At 36.6% G+C, this 22,148-nt stretch overlaps 1 protein-coding gene across 5 annotated transcripts in view; it reads right to left on the bottom strand.

Moving 5' to 3' along the window:
• Positions 1 to 531: 531 nt before the first annotated feature.
• Positions 532 to 22,148, bottom strand: part of ACSL3 (acyl-CoA synthetase long chain family member 3) — a 79,515-nt gene continuing 57,898 nt past the window's right edge. For all 5 annotated transcript variants that reach the window (XM_054477626.2, XM_054477625.2, XM_054477628.2 and 2 more), the window contains 10 exons: positions 19,933 to 20,083; positions 18,531 to 18,654; positions 18,213 to 18,284; positions 16,760 to 16,899; positions 14,156 to 14,328; positions 12,391 to 12,465; positions 10,477 to 10,668; positions 8,333 to 8,447; positions 6,929 to 7,086; positions 532 to 1,258 (listed from right to left, as the gene is read on the bottom strand). In XM_054477626.2, the coding sequence (XP_054333601.1) occupies positions 1,101 to 1,258; positions 6,929 to 7,086; positions 8,333 to 8,447; positions 10,477 to 10,668; positions 12,391 to 12,465; positions 14,156 to 14,328; positions 16,760 to 16,899; positions 18,213 to 18,284; positions 18,531 to 18,654; positions 19,933 to 20,083 (1,358 nt within the window). In that variant the 3' untranslated portion in view covers positions 532 to 1,100. The remainder of the gene's footprint in view (positions 1,259 to 6,928; positions 7,087 to 8,332; positions 8,448 to 10,476; positions 10,669 to 12,390; positions 12,466 to 14,155; positions 14,329 to 16,759; positions 16,900 to 18,212; positions 18,285 to 18,530; positions 18,655 to 19,932; positions 20,084 to 22,148) is intronic.

Here is a 22,148-nt window from a genome sequence, read left to right as displayed (position 1 = left end):
AGTGTAGAAAGGTTACGGGAGAAGGATAAGGTGCTTTTTAAATAAGCTACCACTGACTCACACACATCCATACACGCATCAGTGCAAACTACAAAAAATACTAATTTTAAAATGAAATAATGATTATCTAGACTAAAAGGAGACTTTGGGATAGAATAATTTTCCATGACTAATTTGTTTACAAATATAGATAACTCAATGTACATACAGTCAATGAAATATTCAAAGAATAACTTTATATACTCTTGTTTTTTAAATTCTACTCTCTCTTTCAGAATTGCTTCCATTTAAGTTTGGATATTTTCCTAGTTTCAACAGATGAATAGAAGACGTCATTGAACATTTTCACAGTAAGCTACTAGAGACCAATTATCAACTGGTGCTACACATGCTGTGTTATCTCCCTTACTATTAAACTATAACCCTCTCTTGCTATTTTGTTTCATGCATCACCAACCAAACTTCATTTTTTCTAATAAAAAATAAATATATAAAGAAGACACTGACAGGCATATATTCACAAGATCTCAATTTCTTAAAACATAAGTACGGGTATATTTATTTCTCTCAAATGCATACAAGACAATAATTACACAGCAACAAATCTTTTGTTCAACAATGATTTGATTCATAAGCATTTGAAATGTACATAATTTCATATCAATACCCTTATATTTTTAAATACAGTAAGTAAAAAAGCCCCCAAATAACCAATTCTTATATTTCCTATTTATCCCTCTATACATCCAAACTTTTAAAAAGTTACAAACTGAACATTATACAGAACATATAAATCATGTTTAAAAACTTGAGGTTTTAAAATCACTGCTTCCCCAATATGATTCAGAAAAATTCTCATACTGACAAGTACAGTCATAGGTGGTAAAGTAAGTTGGTGGCGGGGAAAATGAAAGAAGAGACAGACACAAGTTTGCTGTCTTAATGTTTTACTAATCCTGTCAGTTAAAAATGGTGACGTCATCAGAAGTAATAGTTTAATATGAGGAATGGAGTTTGCCTTGCAGCTTGAGACATGCATTTCAAGTATTTTCCTATTTGATCTGAGCTCACTGTAGCAAACTGATGCCAGAAGAGAATAATTATTTTCTTCCATACATTCGCTCAATGTCCGCCTGGTAATGTGTTTTAAGCTCTTTGCGTTTCAGCTTGAAGGCATCTGTCACCAGACCAGTTTCAGGGGTCCACGGTTCAGGACTCAAACGAATTTTTACTGGAATTTCAAACTTTTCCAGACTTGCTAAGATGGTTTAAAAAGAAAGAAAGAAAAGGTATTTAAGTTCTTAGCAAATGGTGTAACTTCCCCACTTTTTGAGTATCCATCAAAATGCACAACCAACAAGTGAACCATGAATATCACTTCTAAAGAATCTATTCCTCAAAATACAAACATAAGTAAAACAATAAACTATTTAACAAGTCCCCATCAAGAGGAAAATGAGTTAAATAAAATATGATATAGGAACAAAATAGAATATAATTCTGTCATTGAAAATGAGTTAGAGCCAGGCATGATGGCTCATGCCTGTAATCCCAGTAACTCTGAAAGCTCAGGCAGGAGGATCGCTTGAGGCCAGGAATTCAAGGCCAGCCTCGGTAACATAGCGAGACCTTGTCTCTAAAATAAGTAACTTAAAAATTTTTTTAATAGAAATAAAAAATATGAGCTGGGTACAGTGGCATACGCTTGTAGTACCAGTTACTCAGGAGGCTGAGGTGGGAGGATGACTTGAGCCCAGGAGATCTGAAGATGCAGTGAGCTATGATCATGCTACTACATTCCAGCCTGGGCAACAGAGCGAAACCCCATCTCATTTAAAAAAAAAAATTAGATTTAGACAGGTATCTAATAGGGTATCCAATATAGTCATGCATCTCTTAATGACAGGGATACATTCTGAGAAATGCATCACATTTGGCAGTTTTGCCATCATGGGAACATCACAGTGTATCTTACACAAATGTCGATGGTATAGCCTACTATATACATCTAGGCTGCATTATCTAGCCTATGGCTCCTAGGCTACACACCCGCACAGCACGTTATCGTACTGAATACCATAGGTAATTGTAACACAATGGTCAAGTATTTGTGTATTTAAGCGTATCTAAACATAGAAAAGGCAGTAAAAATATATTATAATCTTATGTGACCACTGTCATATATGCAGTCTGTCACTGACTGAAACTTCATTATATGCTGCATAAACGCCTATTGTTAGGTTTAAAAAAAAAAAAAAAAGACAAGTTCCAGCACAGGCTGCATAAACTTATATGCACCTAAATGTGAGGAGAAGGATACATACCAAGCTATAAACTCCACACCTCTAGAGCCTGGTATGCAGGAGAAAGGAAACAGGGAAATTCACCTTTTCCTTTATACCTATTTGTTTTCCTTGAATTTATTATGCAGAGCACATTTACTTCAGAAATTAAAAAATAATAAAGTTTAAGACAAATTATGTCATTGAACCAGGATATTCCCCACAAGCTATGTGGATACAGAATTACAAAAGAGTACAGACAGACACCCAAAAAAAACCAAGAAAACAATGCATGAACAAAATGTAAGTATAAATGAAAGAAATTTTTTTAAAATGAAGAACCAAATAGAAATTCTGGAACTAAATACAATAAATGGATTGAAAAATTCACTAGAGGATCGACAACGACTTGACCAGGTAGAAAAAAGAATCTATGAACTCAAAGACAGGACTTCTGAAATTACTGAGAGGAAAAATGTAAAAATGAAGAGAACCTAAGGAATGAATGGGACACCATCAAGTGGAAAAATGCTCATTATAGGAGTTCAGAAAAAGAAGAGAGAAAGGAGCAGAAAACCTATTTGAAGAAATCATGGTCAAAACCTTCCAGTATCTGAGAAGAGAAATGGGAGTATAAATTCAAGCAGCTCAAAACACTCCAATAGTAAGAGAACTACACCAAAACACACTCGTAATCAAGCTGTCAAAAGTCACAAAAAATCTTGAAAGCAGCAAGAGAAAAATGACTCATCACATACAAGGAAGCTCTCATTGAACTATCATTTATCAGCAGAAAGCTGGCAGGTTAGAAAATAGTAGTACTCAAAATACTGAAAGAAAAAAAAATTGTCAACCAAGAATACTGTAACCTAAACCTGTCCGTTGAAAATAAGGGAAAAATTAAGACTCCTTGATAAACGACAGTAGAGGGGGTTTATCACCACTAGACCTGTCCTACAAAAAAATAATGATAGTAGAACTTCAAGTTAAAGCAAAATGAAAACAAACAGTAACACAAAACCATAAGAAACTACAATACTCCTTGGTAAAGGTAAATACATAGGCAAATATAGAATTCTGAAAGTAATTTGATATAGGTGCATAAGTCACATTTAAATCTGTATAGAATTTAAAAAAACAAAGACATAAAAAGTAATTATGAATCTATATTAATGACTACACAATAAAAAGGTCTTTTTTGAGGGAGGAGCAGAGTTACAAAGGAGTCAAGTTTTTGTATGAGATGGAAGATTAAGCTGTTATCAAACTAAAATAGACTGTTATAATTTTAAGATGTTTTATGTAACTGCATTGACAACCACAAAGAAAATGTCTATAGAACATACACAAAGATAAAAGACAAGGGAATCAAAGAATGTAATTATACACACAAAAAATCAACAAAACAAAAGAAGGCAGCAAGAGAGGAAAAGCTACAAGATACACAGAAAATAGTTAACAAAATGGAAATAGGTATGAAAAGTCTTTCATATCAATAATTACCTGAAATGTAAATGCTGATTAAATGCCCAATTAAAAGATACAGATTGACCAACTGAATATAAAACAAGACTCAAGTATATGCCATCCACAAGAAACACACATTAGATCTAAGGGCATGCATAACCTAAAGTGAAGGATGGAAATAGATATTCCATGAAAATAAGAACCTAAAGGGGATGGCCATACTTAAATAAAACAGACTTTTTATTTAAGTGACAAAAATTTTTATTAAGTGACAAAAATTGTCACAATAGACAAAGAAGGACATTAATTACAATATAATGATAAAAGAATCAATTCTCCAGGATGATATAACAATTACAAATATACACGTAACTTGAGAGTTTCTAAATATATGAAGCAAACACTGACATAACTAGGGGAGGAAATAGAAAGCAATACAATAATAGTAGGAGACTTCAATACTCCACTTTCATTTATGAATAGAACAATCAGAAGATCAATAAGAAAATAGTTATATGTAGAAAACTCTAAAGACACATACACAACCTTTGTAACTAATAAAGATTCCAGCAAAGTTGCAGGATAAAAAAAATCAACATGAAAAATCAATTGCATGTCTATACACTAACAATAACTGTTCTGAAAAAGAAATTAAGAAAACAATACCATTTAATGTAGCATCAAAAAGGAGGAAATACTTAGGAATAAACATAACCAAGGAGGTGAAAGACTTGTACCCTGAAAACTATGAAATCTAGCTAAAAGAAATTTTAAAAGACACAAATAAATGCAATGTCCTGATAAGGTTTGGTTCTGGGTCCCCACCCAAATCTCATCTCAAATTATATTCCCCATAATCCTGACATGTCAAGGGCGGAACCTGGTGGGAGGTGACTGGATCATGGGTGCGGTTTCCCCATGTTGTTCTCGTGATGGTGAGTGAGATCTCACAAGATCTGATGGTTTTAGGGGCTCTTCCCCCTTTGCTTTCTCTCTCTCTCTTCATTTGCTCTCTCGCCTGCCGCCATGTAAGATGTGTCTTTGCTTCTCTCTCTCCCCTTCTGCCATAATTGTACAGTAAGTTTTCTGAGGCCTCCCCGAGCCATGCAGAACTGTGAGTCAATTAAACCTCTTTCCTTTACAAATTACCCAGTCTCACGTATGTCTTTACAGCAGTGTGAGAACAGACTAATACATGTTCAGAATTCAGAATTTGTAAGAAACTTGTACAACTCAACTACGGGGGTGGGGGGCAGAATCCTGATTTTAAAATGGGCAAAGGACTTGAATCGACAATTTTCTGCAGAAGATATGTAAATGGCCAACCAGTATATATAAGATGCCCAATGTAACTAATAAAAAGAGAAATGCAAATCAAAACCACAATGAGATATCACTTTACATCTGTTAGAATGGATATTAGAAAAAAATATACAAATGTTGGTGAGGATGTGGAGAAATGGAAACCCTTAATACCGTTGGTGGGAATGTAAATCAATAGTCATTAAGGAACACAGTATGGAGTTTCCTGAAAAAATTAAATATAGTATTAATAATTGCCATAGGATCTAACAATCTCATTTCTGGGTATATATCCAAAATAATTCAAAGCAGAATCTCAAAGCCATATTTGCACATCTATGTTCATCACAGCATTATTCACAATACCCAAGAGGTAGAAGCAACCCAAATGTCCAAACATAGACAAATGGATAAAGAAAATGTGCAATATACATACAATGGAGTATTATGCACCCTAAAAAGGAAAAATCCTATCACATGGTACAATATGAATAAACCCTGAAGACACACTACACTAAATAAGACAGTCACAAAAGAATAAATACTGTATGAGTCCACATGTATTAAGCACCTCAAGTAATCAAAATTTTAGAAACATAAAGTAAAAAGGTGGAGGGAAGGGGGAGAGAGGGAAGGGGAATTAGTAATGGGTACAGTGTCTCAGTGTTGCAAGATGAAATAGTTCTAAAGATCAGTTGTATAATAATGTAAATACACTTAACACTACTGAACTGTACACTTAAAATGTTAAGATAGTAAATTGAATGTTATGAGATTTTTACTACAATAAAAGAAAGAAATATGCAAAATTAAAGACATAAAGTGCCTTGGGAGTAAAAAAAGATGTATTAACTCTAACTTGTAAAAGTAAACATAGAAATAATATACAAGGTTTCAGCCTTCAAAGATTAAAAATATTTCAGGAGTGGTTTCCAAAGGAATATACACTATGAGCAAAATCAATAAGGCATGTACCACAGGGCTGACTTAAAAGACTGCGTAGAATCTGACATGACTGAAATGTGAAGAGACTAAAAAGTAAATGCTGGAGCCTGGCATGGTGACACATGCTTGTAGTCCCAGGTACTCAGGAAGCTAAGTTGGGAGGATCGCTGCAGCCTAGGAGTTCAAGACTGGCCTGGCCAACATAGTGAGACCTCATCTCAACAACAAAACAAAACAAAAAAAATTTTTTTTTTAATTAGCTAGGCATAGTAGCATGCACTAGTAGTCCCGGCTACTTGGGAGGCTGAAGGGAAGAATCGCTTGAGCCTGGGAGTTCAAGGCTGCAGTAAGCTATGATTGTGCCACTGCATTCTGGTTCGGGCAACAGAAGAGACCCTGTCTCTTAAAAAAATAAATAAAATAAAAAATAAAAAATAATTCATGCTTGTTTTATGCTTGACACAACAACTCAAAAGACACAGATGTTTTTATTAGACCAACAATATTAAACTAGTCTTGGGCACTCCTCACCCCACCAAAAATGGTTATGAAACTATTAGTACAACCAACTACCAGTACTCTAACATTGTATTTAGTTTCAAAAGGAGTTTTGGCCTGATCACTATGGGCTAGTGTGGCCAGAAAACTGAGCAAGGCCTTGAAGAACAGCTGACATTAAGAGAAAGGGTCAACCCAGAAAGCAAAGGTTGCAGAGACAAGAACATTCAAGATACATGTACATCAGTTGGTGGGAGTGGTTAATTTGTGTAGCAGAGTTTGAATGGGGGACTGATAAGTTTACTCTTCCATATACTAATGGTAGAAATGGTTTCTGAGCAGAAAGTGATGAACCCTAAACCTTAAAACAGGCTGAATGCATCTAAGTACTCTTCCCATCTCAGTTCTTAGTATCAGTTTAACCGAATACTCACCTGAAATAGCAGCTTCGGAAAGCACTTTAAGTACCTCATTTTCCATTTCACAACTGTTACACAGCTCCTCCCAAGTCCCTTTAAGTCCTTTCTTTCGAGCTAGTTCAGTTAGTTCCTTTTGATTTGGCACAACAAATCCAATGACATAAGAATGGTAACTGAAATATAGAAAGGATAACAGATAAGGAACAAAATGGTAAACTGTGTTAACTGCAGTTATTACAGTGACAAGTAGTAAATAACTCCTGTTTTTTTTAAATGCATGTGCCATACTTGGCACTGGCATACCCATTTCATGCAACTGCCAGTTTTACTGTTTGATTCATAATATTTTCCAATGCTTTGGCAGAGTTCATTGCTAAATAAACTTCAATCTGACATTTCATGACGAATTTCAACTATGAAAAACTGTTATGAATACTGCCATGTAAACATTTTAAAAGAAAGTTACGAATATTAGAAAATTCACCTTTAAACCCTGATTATCAGTATTTCATAGCACGTGTTTTAAAAAACTAAAATTTAACATAAATTAAAAACTATCTAAAAAATTCAGCAACAAATCAAAATGATGTGAATATATTTTTTTTTCTTTTGTTATCATGAGAATTTGTATTGATAGAGGAACTCTGACTATAGCCAATGAAGGTAGATACTTTTTTGAAGGCCATAAAACAGTAACATCAGGAAGAAGATACTTCTGGTTACTATCACATAAATAAATTCAGAACTGTATCATCACTAAAGAAAATACTAAATGGCTAAAGACCAGAATCATTTATAAATAAATGCAATTCATTTCTAACTTGGGCTGTACCCCCAACGCCTGTTTCTAAATTAGTTTTTCTGATAACAGATTTTATTTTCCCATAATAATTCATGTCAACTGTCGTAGACAGGTTCCCAGCTGCCTTTTCATCATCATGAGGTGGGGAGGCTGTGCATTTAGGCTGCAGCTTAACACAGCTTACATAGGAGCCCCAAGACCTGCCTGGAGTGCCGAGCAGGCTCAAGTGTAGAGCGGGGGTAAGTAAGCAGCACACTCCTCACTGCCACTTCTTTACTCCCCATTCCTCTGGAGTAGTTCTGTGAAGCTTCCCCTGCTGAGGGACAGGTAGGTAGGGGTACCAAGGCAGCAGGAAGGAAGGTTTTATTTTCTTCACCTCCCTACATGGGACACTACAGTGAGATGTAAAGCAGAAAACAGGGACAGAGAGAAAGATCAGGGGAAGCCTTACAAGGAAAAGAGTCAGCTAATGGCTGTAATGAGAAGGAGGCCATTCCCACAAGTAACAGATAGGAAGAGCTCTCGGAACATTTTTACTAAGAAGGTCCATACAGGTAGGAAATGTCTATGGACATCAAATGTTTTAAGTAAAAGTAGTATGAGTTCCACGTTCTTACCTGTTTGCATATGCACAAATGTTATCTACTAGTGGAAGATTCTTCAAAGCTGCCTCTACTTTCCCAAGAGAAACATACTCTCCTGCCTGTAGTTTTACAAGGTCCTTTTTACGATCTGCAAAACAAAGAAAAGTGGAGAGGGGAAAACAATGAGTAATAATATTAATAACATTTAATACATACATAAATATGGGCCATTCTCTAAGTAATTTGCTATCAAATTATTTAAAACTTTGCAAAATTAAGCATTAATGGTTATGCTGAAATTAAAAGCACATATTAAAATTAGGCCCTAATTTTTGTACTGCTAAATACATGCTTTTAACAGAAAAACAGGCCAAGTGCAGTGGCTCATGCCTGTAATCCCAGCACTTTGGGAGGCTGAGGCGGGCAGATCACCTGAGATCAGGAGTTCGAGACCAGCCTGGCCAACATGGTAAAACCCCGTCTCTACTAAAAATACAAAAACTAGCTGGGCGTGGTGGCGCACACCTGTAAGGATCCCAGCTACTCAGGAAGCTGAGGCAGGAGAATTGCGTGAACCCAGGAGGCGGAACCCAGGAAGTTGCAGTGAGCTGAGACCATGCCACTGCACTCCAGCCTGGGCAACAGAGCAAGACTACATCTCAAAAAAAAGAAAGAAAGAAAAACAATTAACTTCTACTTAATGGACTCCATTAGCAGGGCTTCAAGTACGTTCTTCTGAACAGGTTTATTCCTGGTATCCATTAGTACCAGGCAGGTGAAGAAGATATTCAATGCCATCTGCAAGTTCACAACCTATCTGGAGACATGCATAATGCAAAAACGTATTACTTCAATACATTGGTACTACAATGGTAGTGCTAAGTGTTAAGACTCTCCAACCTGCGGATTCGGAAAAAATTCTTGCAAGTGAGGCCTGAGCTGAGAGTTGGTTGGTTGGTTGGTTTTGAGATTTTGAGTCTCACTCTGTTGCCCATACTGGAGTGCAGTGGCACAATCACGGCCTCCTGGGCTCCTGTGATACTCCCACCTCAGCCTCCCAAGTAGCTGGGATTACAGGCCTGAGTCACTATGCTCAGCTGCTTCAGCCGAGTCCTAAGGGAAGAGTGAGAGGTCAGGTGGAACAACACTGGCAAAAGCCAGAAGAACATCAGCTCTAATTTCAGCTGCATCAAGGAGGAGGAGGAAAACAACTGACGATGAAGGTGAAGAGGCGAACAATGTTAACAGGGGCACCCTGAACTGAGCTTCTAGGAGACATTAAATGGCTGTGGCCAGTAAGATCCATGTTTAGTAATTACATGGTGGCAGTGAGCGGGGTGTTTAAGGGGTAAGCATGGCAACAGAGAAATTATTGGGAGAGGGTGGCAGAAGGTACAGGCCTGACCAATGATCAGGTAAGAGAAACAGAGAAGAGTATGATTTTGAGACACAGCTCATAAAATAAACTAGTGGGATATAAAATAGGCATGGGAAGCTGACTGAAGAGAACAGTCTTGAGTCTCCTCCCAGGTTTCTAGTTAGCAAGACTGGGACAGAAATGCCATTAACTTTTTTTTTTTTTAAGACGGAGTCTTGCTCTGTTGCCCAGGTTGGAGTGCCGTGTCGCGATCTCCGCTCACTGCAAGCTCCGCCTCCCGGGTTCATGCCATTCTCTTGCCTCAGCCTCCCAAGTAGCTGGGATTACAGGCACTCGACAAAGACACCACGCACGGCTAACTGAAAGGCCATTAACTTTTTTAAAAAAGAACCTAAAAGGAGAAGCAGAATAAGGTATTTTTCAACCCATATGAGTCATAGTATTTGAGCTGCCTGGCTTTCCTTTGTTCTCCTGGGCAAGGCAAGGGTGCAGTTCAGACTGTGAGAGCTCCATCCACTAATCTCTAGATGTCAGAAACACAGGCAGGAAAGAATGACTAAAAGTTATCTAAGAGTGATTTAAAATACCACTGCTGCTGAACCATCTTTGAGAACTCATAACATGTCAGGCCTCACAAATTCCACAGTCCGTAATATTTTATATTCCAGGAGTGATGCAACAACCCAAACTAAGATTACATAAAGATTTATATTATTAAACGCCTTCTCTAAATATATTGTACTTCTTGTGTAAACTATTTCAGAAACATTCATTTTCAAAAAAATATTAGATGACTTACCAATAATCTTTAAGCATCCATCGGGTTCAAACTCTCCAATATCCCCAGTACAGAGCCACCTCTGTCCATTTTCATCTTCAAAGAAATCAGCTTTTGTTTTTGCTTCATTTTTGTAGTATCCCATTGTCACAATTTGGCCCCCAATAAGAATTTCACCCCTGGGGTGTGGTTTATCAGTATTAAAGTATCCACCTAATAAAATAATAATTAATTATTTTGAGTTGAGTTAAACACAACACATGAAAATCCGAAACTATTAGTTTCTAAACAGTCATCTTATTTTAATCCAATCAGAACTTCCCAAAGGAAAAAAGGCAGACACTATGAATGAACAAAGTTTATCAATTTAACAGTAGGCACAAAATCTCAGTTGCTAAACCATAAGCATTTATGTTTTCAAACTTCTATTCCAAGAAAAAAATTAAACTCTAAAATCCAACATCTTCCATTTGTTGTATAAAATTATAAACACAAGAGACAAATTATTTGAAAGATTCTGCAACGTCTTAAATATCATATTGATAAACTGATAAAAGTATTAAGTCATGCAATTAATAGAACAAATCCCTATACAAGAATGAGTTACTGCTGGGCCAGTGGCTCATGTCAGTAATCACAACACTTTGGGAGGCCAAGGAGGGTGGATTGCCTGAGGTCAGGAGTTTGAGGCCAGCCTGGCCAACATGGTGAAACCCCACCTCTACTAAAAATACAAAAATTAGCCAGGTGTGGTGGCACACGCCCGAAATCCCAGCTATTAGGGAAATCCCAGCTGAGGCAGGAGAATCGCTCGAACCCAGGAGGTGGAGGATGCAGTGAGCTGAAACCATTGACACTGCACTCCAGCCTGGGCAACAAGAGCAAAACTCCATGTCAAAAAAAAAAAAAAAAAAAAAGTGAGTTACTACACATTAAGATTTATTCTTACAGATAATTTCAAAACGACTCCAAGCCTAAATTTATTAAATATTCTCACTAATTCTGCTAAAGAGAGCTAAAAGACATCCAAGCTTTAGAATCTTTTTCTTTCTTTCTTTCTTTCTTTATTTTGGAGACAAGAGTCTCGCTCTGTCGCCCAGGCTAGAGTACAGTGGCGCAATCTCGGCTCACTGCAACCTCCACCTCCCGGGTTCAAGTGATTCTCCTGCCTCAGCCTCCCAAGTAGCTGGAATTACAGGCACGCACCACCACGCCTGGCTAATTTTTGTGTTTTTAGTAGAGATAGGGTTTCACCATGTTGGTCAGGCTGGTCTCGAACTCCTGACCCCGTGATCCGCCCGTCTTGACCTCCCAAAGTGCTGGGATTACAGGAGTGAGCCACCACGCCCAGCCAGAATCTTTATCTTTACTTGATGTAGAGGAAAGGTGCATCCCAATAAAACACAGATAATTTGTATATTTTAACAGGATCAAATAAATTTTTAAGTGACCATTATTTTAAATGGCATGAGGATAAACAGACTTTTATGGAATTACAGTGAAAATTTCCTTCTAATAATACAAGGTTGAAGCCCTCAAAAAAAAAAGAAAGAAAAAAATCATTTAAAAATACACAATTTCATAAAATAAATTTTATAATTTTACTTCTGCAAAATAAAGTTATGATCACTCCTAATTTATTGACATTATTCACTTACTAGTACATTTCTCAAGTTTTTGCCATAATTCTTACTTGCATCTACATAATAAGTAAATAGAAACAATTACAGTTCTTCAGAAACATCTTTGAAACAAGAAAAATAAACACATTCATATAGTTCGAGATAAAACACGTCTATTACAAAGGACAAAAATGAGCACTTATGGGTGTTTACATTCTAAAGGAAGAAAGTGAAGCACTAATTTTAAAGTGATTCTAATTTTAAAGTTTAATATTTTAAAAATTAATGCTCTGTGGTTAAAATAATTTATTACCTTCCTCCCAGTTTTTTAATTTGATTTCACAGCAAACTAATGGTGCTCCCACTCTGCCAGTATTGTAGTCCCACACTAGGAATTAAATGAAAAAAAGGGTATTTGAGAACAGTAGCTAATACATTGCTTCATTTTTCTAAATTACCAAAAATGATTATCTATCCCAAGGCTGAGATAACCCCAGAGAATCCTTAAAAGCAGAAGTCACATATTGGTGAAGCACAGGCCCTGAGGCCTGCAGAGTCATATTTTTTGGCCTAAATTGAGGGTTCTTCATTTATTTTTTGTTTTAATTTTTTTTTAAAAATTCGTTATTGCCATTCTTAAAAATCAGGAAATTTTAGATGTAAGTGTGGAATCGCCAGCAACAATGGGCCCACATTTCAGGTACAGCAGAACTGACGGCCTCTGTTAGAGAGGGCATGCCTGCTCCTGTTCCCTCAGAATCAATCCTTACCCAACACACTGTCTTACATTAGGGCCCACTTGACTCATTTAAATAGGTAGCTGCCTGGTTCTTGAGTTTGAAACCCCTGTCTTAAAGGATGATGAAAACAATGGTTTACATCTATTCTACTTTCTTATTAGGCCTCACCGATGTGCAGTACAAAACACCTCTCTAATCTTTTCCCATGTAATGTATCACCACTTCAAAGTGAGACCTCTGCAGGCTTCCATCAGCTTATGCTATCACACCCTATTCAAAATTAATACAGCAATAGCTCAAGAGCCAGACTAAAGAATAAGACTGGTGGCTTTCAAGGATGTGAGGAAAGAACCCTCCACTATTATGAATTACTATTGCATTATGTTTCCTCTTCAAAGACCAAATATCAGAAATGAAAGGCTGATATTTAACATTTTAAAGACTTTTATTTACAACATAAACTGTTACTGATTAATCATTCAATTTGAATCTTAAAAATAGAAGAAATTAAGGATCCTCAGAAGAAAGAAATCCCCTATGCATGTATTTAAGATTGCTTATTTCCTACAAAACATGACTTAGAACTAGCTTCCAAAAATATATGAAACACAGAGAACGTAACTGAAAAACAGAAAAATGAAGTAACACATGAAAATGGTATAAAGAGGCACTCAAAATAAATAGGGAAAAATCAGTTATGAGGTTTTGTATCTATCCATATATAGCAAATACAAAGTAGGAGAAGCATAGCTGTATCCTGTACCAGAAAGCAAAATAACTTTCTCCCATAAAAGGGACGCATGAGGCCCTATGCGATTCATCTCAGAACTGCTGATTAGTTGGTAGATCTCCTCCTCAAACACAACCACATGATAAACTCTGGTAATAATATTCCCTAGACCTGAACCTAGTTCCTTCTCTAACACTTACAGAAATCCTCATAAACATTTCTGAACCTGAGCCTTAATATACTTACCTACACAAATAAACAAAAGCACCTTAATTTTTCTACATAAAAAGAAATTTAATCACTGATGTGAGAAAATAAATGTACACAAAACAGTCAGTGTTACTAAAGTTTCTTTTCCAAAATGCTAAGTGGTTTTTAATATTACCTATCAGAGTTTGATATAAAAACTTCTCCAGATAAATTATTGACTCTAGATGCATCTAATACATTCTAAAAATTGATATCAATGATCATAGTACTTGGAATCTACCATTATTCTGCCTCACAAACACCTTACTACTCTTCTCCTATATATTTGCAGAAAATATCCCATACCCCAAAAAAACGCCTGGCATCACACTCCAGCCTCTGACCATGGAGAACACTACCTTCGGAAATTGTTCCAGCCCCAGCAGATTCAGTGAGTCCGTATCCCTGACCAACAGGACAGCAGAAACAGATGTTCATGAATCGCTGCGTGGTTGCAGAAAGTGGAGCGCCACCACACAACAGGAGACGAATATTTCCCCCTAACAAGCTTCGAACTTTCCGGAAAACAAAGCTAAAGAAAAAAATCAGAGAACCACAGGATTTTAAAACTGAATGGGATTTTCCACATCACTTAAACTAATCCCCCAGTTTTGATATGAGAGATTTTGAGATTAACTTACTTATCCAAGGTCACACAGCCAATTTGGAGATTCTCTTGAGCCCCAAATCTTAATTTTTTGAAGTTCAACCAGGTAAAGAATTTATGATTTCCTCTTAAGAGCTTTTCAAGTAATATTCGAATTTGAATTGTCAGGTTTAGTTTTGTATAGTGACAGGAAAACCCTTGCTTATGGCCACTTTTATGTCATTATTTACATAAAATATTTATCATATATTATATTAATACTGAACAATCCTATCATCTTTATGAAATATATTAAAATCAAATTAATTTTTGCTTTAATGTACTTTATTAGAAATCTGTATAATTTGTATACAACAATCTGTTTTTAAAGTTTCACTAATTCAAGCTTTGAAGTGTTTGTTAAAAATAATCTAGTGAATTATCTGTGAAGCATTTAAAAAGGGAAACAAGTTAAACATCTAATTGATGTTTCTGAAAATACACTAATACAAAGATTGCATACTGCCTTGATCAAAAAGGAGAGGCAGTACTTAAAAAAAAACAGCCTTTGCAAAAGGTGAAGACTACACGGCGACCATTTTTTAAAAATGGTATTAACAGACTTTTCAAATCAGCTTTTACAGTTACCCCTTGGCATCCAGTCCTCTGGATACCAAAACCCTCAGACGCCTAAGTCCCTTATATAAAATGGCATAGTATTTGCATAAAGCCTACACACATCCTCCAAAATACTTTAAATTATCTCTAGATTACTTATAATACCTAATACAATATAAATTCATTGTAAATAGTTGTTATACTGTATTCTTTTTCACTGTTATATTGTTTTATTTTATTGTTTTTTTCCCCAGAATATTTTCGATCCACGGTTGGTTGAATCTAAGATGTGGAACCTGTCGATACAGAGGGCCGACTTTACAACTCGCTGAAGAAATAACTAACATAAGGCAGGAAAAAAACTTACAAAGTTCTAAATTATGTGAAGCATCTGAAAACTATATTAATATTACCATAAAAAATACTTTGAATGTCATACTTCCATTTTTCTAACTTCTAAGCTATTTTATGATCAAATCATAAATCTATGTACTCTATTAACACCACACAAATACCGGTTGGAACAAAACTGATCATTTAAAGCTTTAAACACAAAACATTTAATTATATTCATACTGAAATAAATATAAAAGTAAAAGAGAAACTATTTCTCAAAATAATTAAAACTACCTAAGTGTTCACAGAAAATATAAACTCACAAATAGCAAAATCTTAAGTGAAAACACACTTTTCATAACATTGCAGGTTTTTTAAACTGCTCATACTGTTTTTGTTTGCTTGTTTTTTAAAGAGACAGAGTCTCACTTTCACCCAGGGTGGTGTGCAGTGGTGCAGTCATTGCTCCCAGGCCCAAATGATCCTCCCACTGGGGGCCCAAAACAATCCTGCCACTTCAGTCCCTGAAGTAGATGGGATTACAGATATATGACACACCATGCCCAGCTAAGCAGAGAAGGAATCTTGCTATGTTGCCCAGGCTGGTCTTGAACTCCTGGCCTCAAGCAATCCTCCCATGTCAAGATGTTTTTTTTTTTGTTTTTTTTTTTTTTTTGAGACAAGAGTCTCGCACTCTGTCGCCCAGGCTGGAGTGCAGTGGCGCGATCTCGGCTCACTGCAACCTCTGCCTCCTGAGTGAGTTCAAGCGATTCTCCTGCCTCAGCCTCCCTAACAGCTGAGACTACAGGCACATGCCACCACTCCAGCTAATTTTTGTAATTTTAGTAGAGATGTGGTTTTGTCACGTTGGCCAGGCTGGTCTCGAATTCTTGACCTCAGGTGATCTGCCTGCCTTGGCCTCCCAAAGCACTGGGATTACAGGAGTGAGCCACCGTGTTCAGCCAGGATGGATTTTTGTGGGGTTTTTTTTTTGAGACGGATTCTCGCTCTGTCGCCCAGGCAGACAGATCGTGCAGTGGCGCAATCTCGGCTCACTGCAAGCTCCGCCTCCTGGGTTTGCGCCATTCTCCTGCCTCAGCCTCCTGAGTAGCTGGGATTACAGGCGCCCACCACCAAGCCCCGCTAATTTCTTTTTGTATTTTTAGTAGAGACGGGGTTTCACTGTGTTAGCCAGGATGGTCTCGATCTCCTGACCTCGTGATCCACCCACCTTGGCCTCCCAAAGTGCTGGGATTACAGGCATGAGCCACCGCGCCCGGCCTGGGATGGATTTTTTTAAAGAGTTCTCTTGACTTTATGAAATATATTTCTTTCTTATAACTATCTCAATTAATTGGACTATTAATGTGAACTAAATGATTAAATTATCAAGAGGAGAAAGAAGGAGGTAGTCTTTACTTACCTGTTGCACAGTGGAGTATTACGTCCTTTTGAAATCTGTTCCATTTTGTAATTATAGGCCAGAATAAACAGATTACGTTGAAAACTACTCATTTCACTGACTTTATTCATGACATTTTTGTAGATCCGATCCATGATTTCCTAAATGTATAAAAATGAGTTTAACATAGTTAATAATGATAACAGCTGCCTTACATATTCACTTAGCATCAGATTAATATTTCTAGCAATATTAAGGCATTTTAATAGAAGTATTCCTCAACTGTGGATGTGATTCAGCAAGAAGGAAAAAAACCTTTTGTGAATTTTTCAAAAAGATGTATCCTGTCAAGATCAAACTTTTAAAACCGAACCACAAGTAGTTTAAAAATGAAGTTTCCACAAAAGTAATTTTTAAAAGCAGAAATATATCTAGACACTCATATAAATTGTAAGATATTCTTTATATTGCTTTGCTTATCTTACTAATTCTGAACTAAAACCTACTCACAAAATAAATGAACAACCATCTGAAATGGTTTTTCAAAATATCCTAACTTTATCTTATAAAAATATACAGTACCACATTCTTTGCTCACAAAAAGACCATGCAACGTTTGGGGGTTTTTGTTTGGCTATTTGTCTTTCGATATTGCACCAGGAAGTTTTCCTTGTCTGTGCTGCATTTTGCTTGCTAGGTCCATTACTGTGAAGTATATTTTAATGACTTAAAATAATGTTTCCTCCATAACTTTAAATTATACGTCATTTTTAAGTGAACTAAGAATTTAAGTAGGATACTAAAGAAACTATAATTATAGAAAGAAACTATGAAACTACTGATTATTTATATTTGACTTTGAAGTAACTATGTAATTATTCTTGACGTAAGCATTTAGGTACCCGACAATAATTCCCATCACTTCCAAACAAATTCAGCCTATGTTATAAGGAGCCAGAAAATCACTGCTGCCCCATTTCCCTTGTCTTATTCCCAGGCCCCTGTATTATGTGAGGATGAACAGCCCCTCTTAAGTCATTCAAAGCTGCACCAGCTTCTCTGTCACTTTGTTTGGTGTTTAGGCCAGACTTTCCCTGAGGACTCAGGAGGTAACTATACAGCTTGCTTAAAAGGAGGTGATCTCACACTTTCCCTCCTAGCTCTCAATAGGCTTCAAGTGTCAATGAATTCACAAACAGATATCATGAAAATAATTTTTATTTTAACAAGAAGGTATTTAGGCAAAGGAGTTGATAATTACACATAGAAGCTGAAATTGAGTGCTTCGTAAATAAGAAAGCAAGCTAAAACAAGACTGAAGAAATCCCATGGCGCCTAAGGCAATATTCATAATCAATAAGGAATAAATCCTACATAAACTACCTTGTCAACAATATATTTTTCACTAGCACTAATGCTTTGTAGCGGGTGATACTTCTTTAATACTCAATATTAAATAAGGGTCACTTCTTACCGGAACTGCTGCCATTAGTGTTGGTTTCAACATGGATGTATCCCCTTTGCTTCCTTTTTTAATTTTTGAAGACTACAAAATAAGAAAAAGTGATCCATATAAAGTGATCCTTATTTTCAAAATTCAATGGTATTCTTAGATCAAAAAGCCTATTATAAATTATTTTAATGTACTTATAGTCTAAGAAGCACTTAAAAGGCTAAAGCTCATTTTAAAATGAACCATCGCTCTCATAATATACTGTCATACTGACTGAAAAAAATGCATTAAAATTCACTATGATTTTTTAGTATTTCAAGTCGCACACATTGAACTTACCTGATCTGCTAAAGTCTGTGGTGAAGAGTAACCAATGCGGCATCCGTGAGAAAGACAGACAAGCTCAGCACTTAATTCTAGAACATGGGCCAGAGGCAAATATCCAATGTAGACATCTTCCTCTCTAAAAGAAAAGGGAGGCGTCAGAAACAAAAGTCAGGTGCTATCTATGCCAAAAGTGCCCTATAATGGGAGCAAGCTTGAAGGCACATGGAAGGGCCCCAGGGCATCAATTTGCTGGTCAAGTGTGTGTGTGTTTGTAAGAGAGAGAGAGAGATGAAAACAGAGGACAGACAGATGCTGGGGATGTGAGGGAAAAAGAATTACAGCTCAACCTAAAAGCAAGGAGGTGGACACTCGCAGGAAGGAGTGCTGTTTCCCGTCCTACTTAAAAGCACTCAGGAATTATAAGCGTTGCTGAAGCAAAGTACTGAGGCAGAAGAAACAGTGGCTTAAACAAATAATAATATAGGGTTCTTTTGAAGAACAGAAGAAATCATCCAAGGAGGAAATGGTCTTTACATCTAGTGGGTTGCCAACCAGAAGAGTTAAAGTAGAATCCACAACTATCTGCCAGAAATTTTACAGATAAGACTCTTGTTGTGGGAATTGGATTATGTAATAAATTAGATCTTAATATACAGAAAATGTGTAAGTATTTGTATATACTTCAAGTGCTGCCCCCATAACCAAAATATAGAAGGTAACTGAGGCAAACCTGTAAGAAAACTGTTGCACTTAATTTTTTCTGAAATGTATGCATACATAAGAGACATTCCTCCATCCCCAAGTTCAATACCATAGCAATTACGTGAGAGTGTGTGTGCGTGTATGTTTGTAATTTCTGTGCATAAAAGCATCAAAAATATCCAACCACTGTACCCTGTCGGTCATCAGAATACCAATGCATCTCTGGCAATGTTTCCTTGACAGTCCCTCAAACTTCCATCTGGTTTCCTCCATCAGTCTCTTTCCCACTCCACTCTACCTTCTGCTGCTACCACTGGAGTTTGTATTAACAAGAAAAATCAGAGACTGAATACTGAAGCTCAACAAATACTTAGTGGATAAATTAAGTTACCTGTTCACCTGAATTGTATTTAGATATAAAAAAAAACTACAGCAGCAAATACAAGCTGATTAAAACAACTTAAAGAATTTACAACTATAAAAATTTAAGTTCTGTACTTTTTAAAACATATCTATATGATATATTTTCAACCTCACAACTATAACTATTTTGCCATTAATTTTAATGTCCTTTTTTATTTTTTAAGGAAATGCCTACTACAAACAGACTCTGAAGGACTAAATTAGCCATATATTAATAAAATGACACAAATGCTAACATTATAACAGACATAAATACTTAACTACTCAATGTTACTTTACTATGACATACCCCAGTTCTGGAATCCTTTCTGCCATCCCAGTTATACCAGCAATAATGTTACTATGTGAGATCATGACTCCCTTTGGAAGTCCTGTGGATCCACTTGTGTACATGATTACTGCAATATCTGAGGGCAATGGTTTGCTATGAGGTTGGTTTTCTGCATTGAAGAGAAAAAACAAACACATACACTTTTATGAGACTCAGCTGTATCAACAATTTCTTTTCATTATCAATTCAATCAAATAAATAACTCAATCGATTGAGTTAAATTAACTCAATTCAACAAATATTAGTTATACTGAGATCAACAAAATAGATCAAGTCCCTACACGTATGGGAGATATATTCTATTGGGATATACAAACAGATTAACCTACGAAGAAAACTGAAGCAAGACAAGGTGAGAAGATGACAATAGATGCTATTTGGATGGAAAAGTCTGGAGAGTGTCTCTGTAGAGTTTTGTTTAGCAAAGGCCTGAATAAAGTGAGGAAGGGAGCCATGAAAACCCTGGAACTGGGAGAAGAGTGTTCTAATTAGAAGGAAATAAGCAAATGCAAAGACCCAAAGGTAGGAATGTGCTCAGCATATCTAAAGACCAGCAAGGAGTGTGGCTGGAACAGAGTGAGCAAGAGGAAGAGTGGCAAGAAACAATGGTCAAGTGGCTATCAGGGACCACACATAGGACCTCAAAGGCCATGGGAAGAACTCTGGATTACGTTCTGGATGTAAAGCAATGTTGTTTTGAACAGGAGTATGTTATTATCTGTGAAAAAAAGATCACTTTGGCTGCTGTGTGGCTAACTTTAGAAGGGGAAAAAAGGTATCAGGGAGACAAGATTATCCCAGTAATTCAACTAAGAAATAAAGGTAGCTTTGGACTAGAGTATCTAAGTGTTTGCTAAAAACCATTCACTGCTTCAGAGTGGTGACTAACTTGGTTACACTCAGAGTCCTGCATTAAAAGACAACGTGAACCATTTGAAATCAGAAGAGTACGAGCCTAAGGACAACAGCTGACAAGCTATAGAGGTGGCACAGCAGAAGAACAAAGAGAGATAGCTCATGGCTGGCATTGCTGATATGTCTGAACCACTCCCAGAACTACTCTACATGTGGACTTCTAAATGAGTGTGAAAAAATTATTTAAACGTACTCCCAATAGAATATCCTTCCTCTCCTGTCAGTCAAGATACATTTCTTAAATAATGTTTACACTTGGACGTCTTTACTTCCAAATCAGCCCTTCACTCCTTCAATCCACAGCACCCTTCTCCAACACCACCACTTCTTGGAAATTACAATCCTTGTGTCATCTGACCTCTGCATGCAGCCCCTGATCCTGATGACTCACCAAGATCTCCTTTCCCTTGGCTTCCAGGAACCACATACTACTAGATATTTTCTTCTTTCCTCTCTGACTAGTCCTTAGTAGCCTTTGAAGCTACCATTCCCTGTTGGTGATCTCACCCCCTACTCCCACAGCTATAATTAAAACCTAACTGCTTCTAGCTTCCAAATCTCTAAGTCCAAACATAACTCGAGTACTAGACTTTTACACACACTGTCCACAATATATCTGCATCTAAATATCCCACTACCACTCAAATTCCAGGTGGCTAAAATTTGAGCTGAGTGAATGCTTATATCTAATTAATTACTAGGTTTCCAACTACAGAGGAAATACAGTCCCAGCATCCCAGCAGCTTTTGCAGTATCTCTAAACACTAGTATACTAGCTAACATTTTCTGACGCTTTTTTGAGAGTAGGAACTTGTAGAGTCACCATGCCTAGGTGTGCTAGTTGGAGGGTAAGGTTTTCACCTCAGGAAAGGAAGAACTGGAACAGGGAGTAAAAGGAGGCCTCCAGGTTTAGCCACTCTGTTAACGCTTACAGGTAATCATATAGGACAAGATTAATGGCATTATTTGTAAACTAACTTTAAACCACCCAAAATTATCACCATAAAAAGGAAATGAAAAAAAAACTGAATGTCAAATATTTTAAATTTCAAACAAATACTACTTTTAAAACATTAATAATTAATGTTTATATTTTTCCTTAAAACTTTAACGACTAGATGAAAGTATACCTAGAGGGACCTGTTTTCCTAACTGATGTTAGAAAACTGATGTGTCATGTAAGCTAACCTCAGAATCAAAACTTTGGCACAATTCTGGAGAACATGGTCACCAGCAAGCACAGGTAAGGAATTAGAAAA

The sequence above is a fragment of the Pongo pygmaeus genome, chromosome 11 (genome assembly GCF_028885625.2).
Source record: "Pongo pygmaeus isolate AG05252 chromosome 11, NHGRI_mPonPyg2-v2.0_pri, whole genome shotgun sequence".
Taxonomy (NCBI): Eukaryota; Metazoa; Chordata; class Mammalia; order Primates; family Hominidae; genus Pongo; species Pongo pygmaeus.
This window is presented reverse-complemented; position numbering and strand designations above follow the sequence as displayed.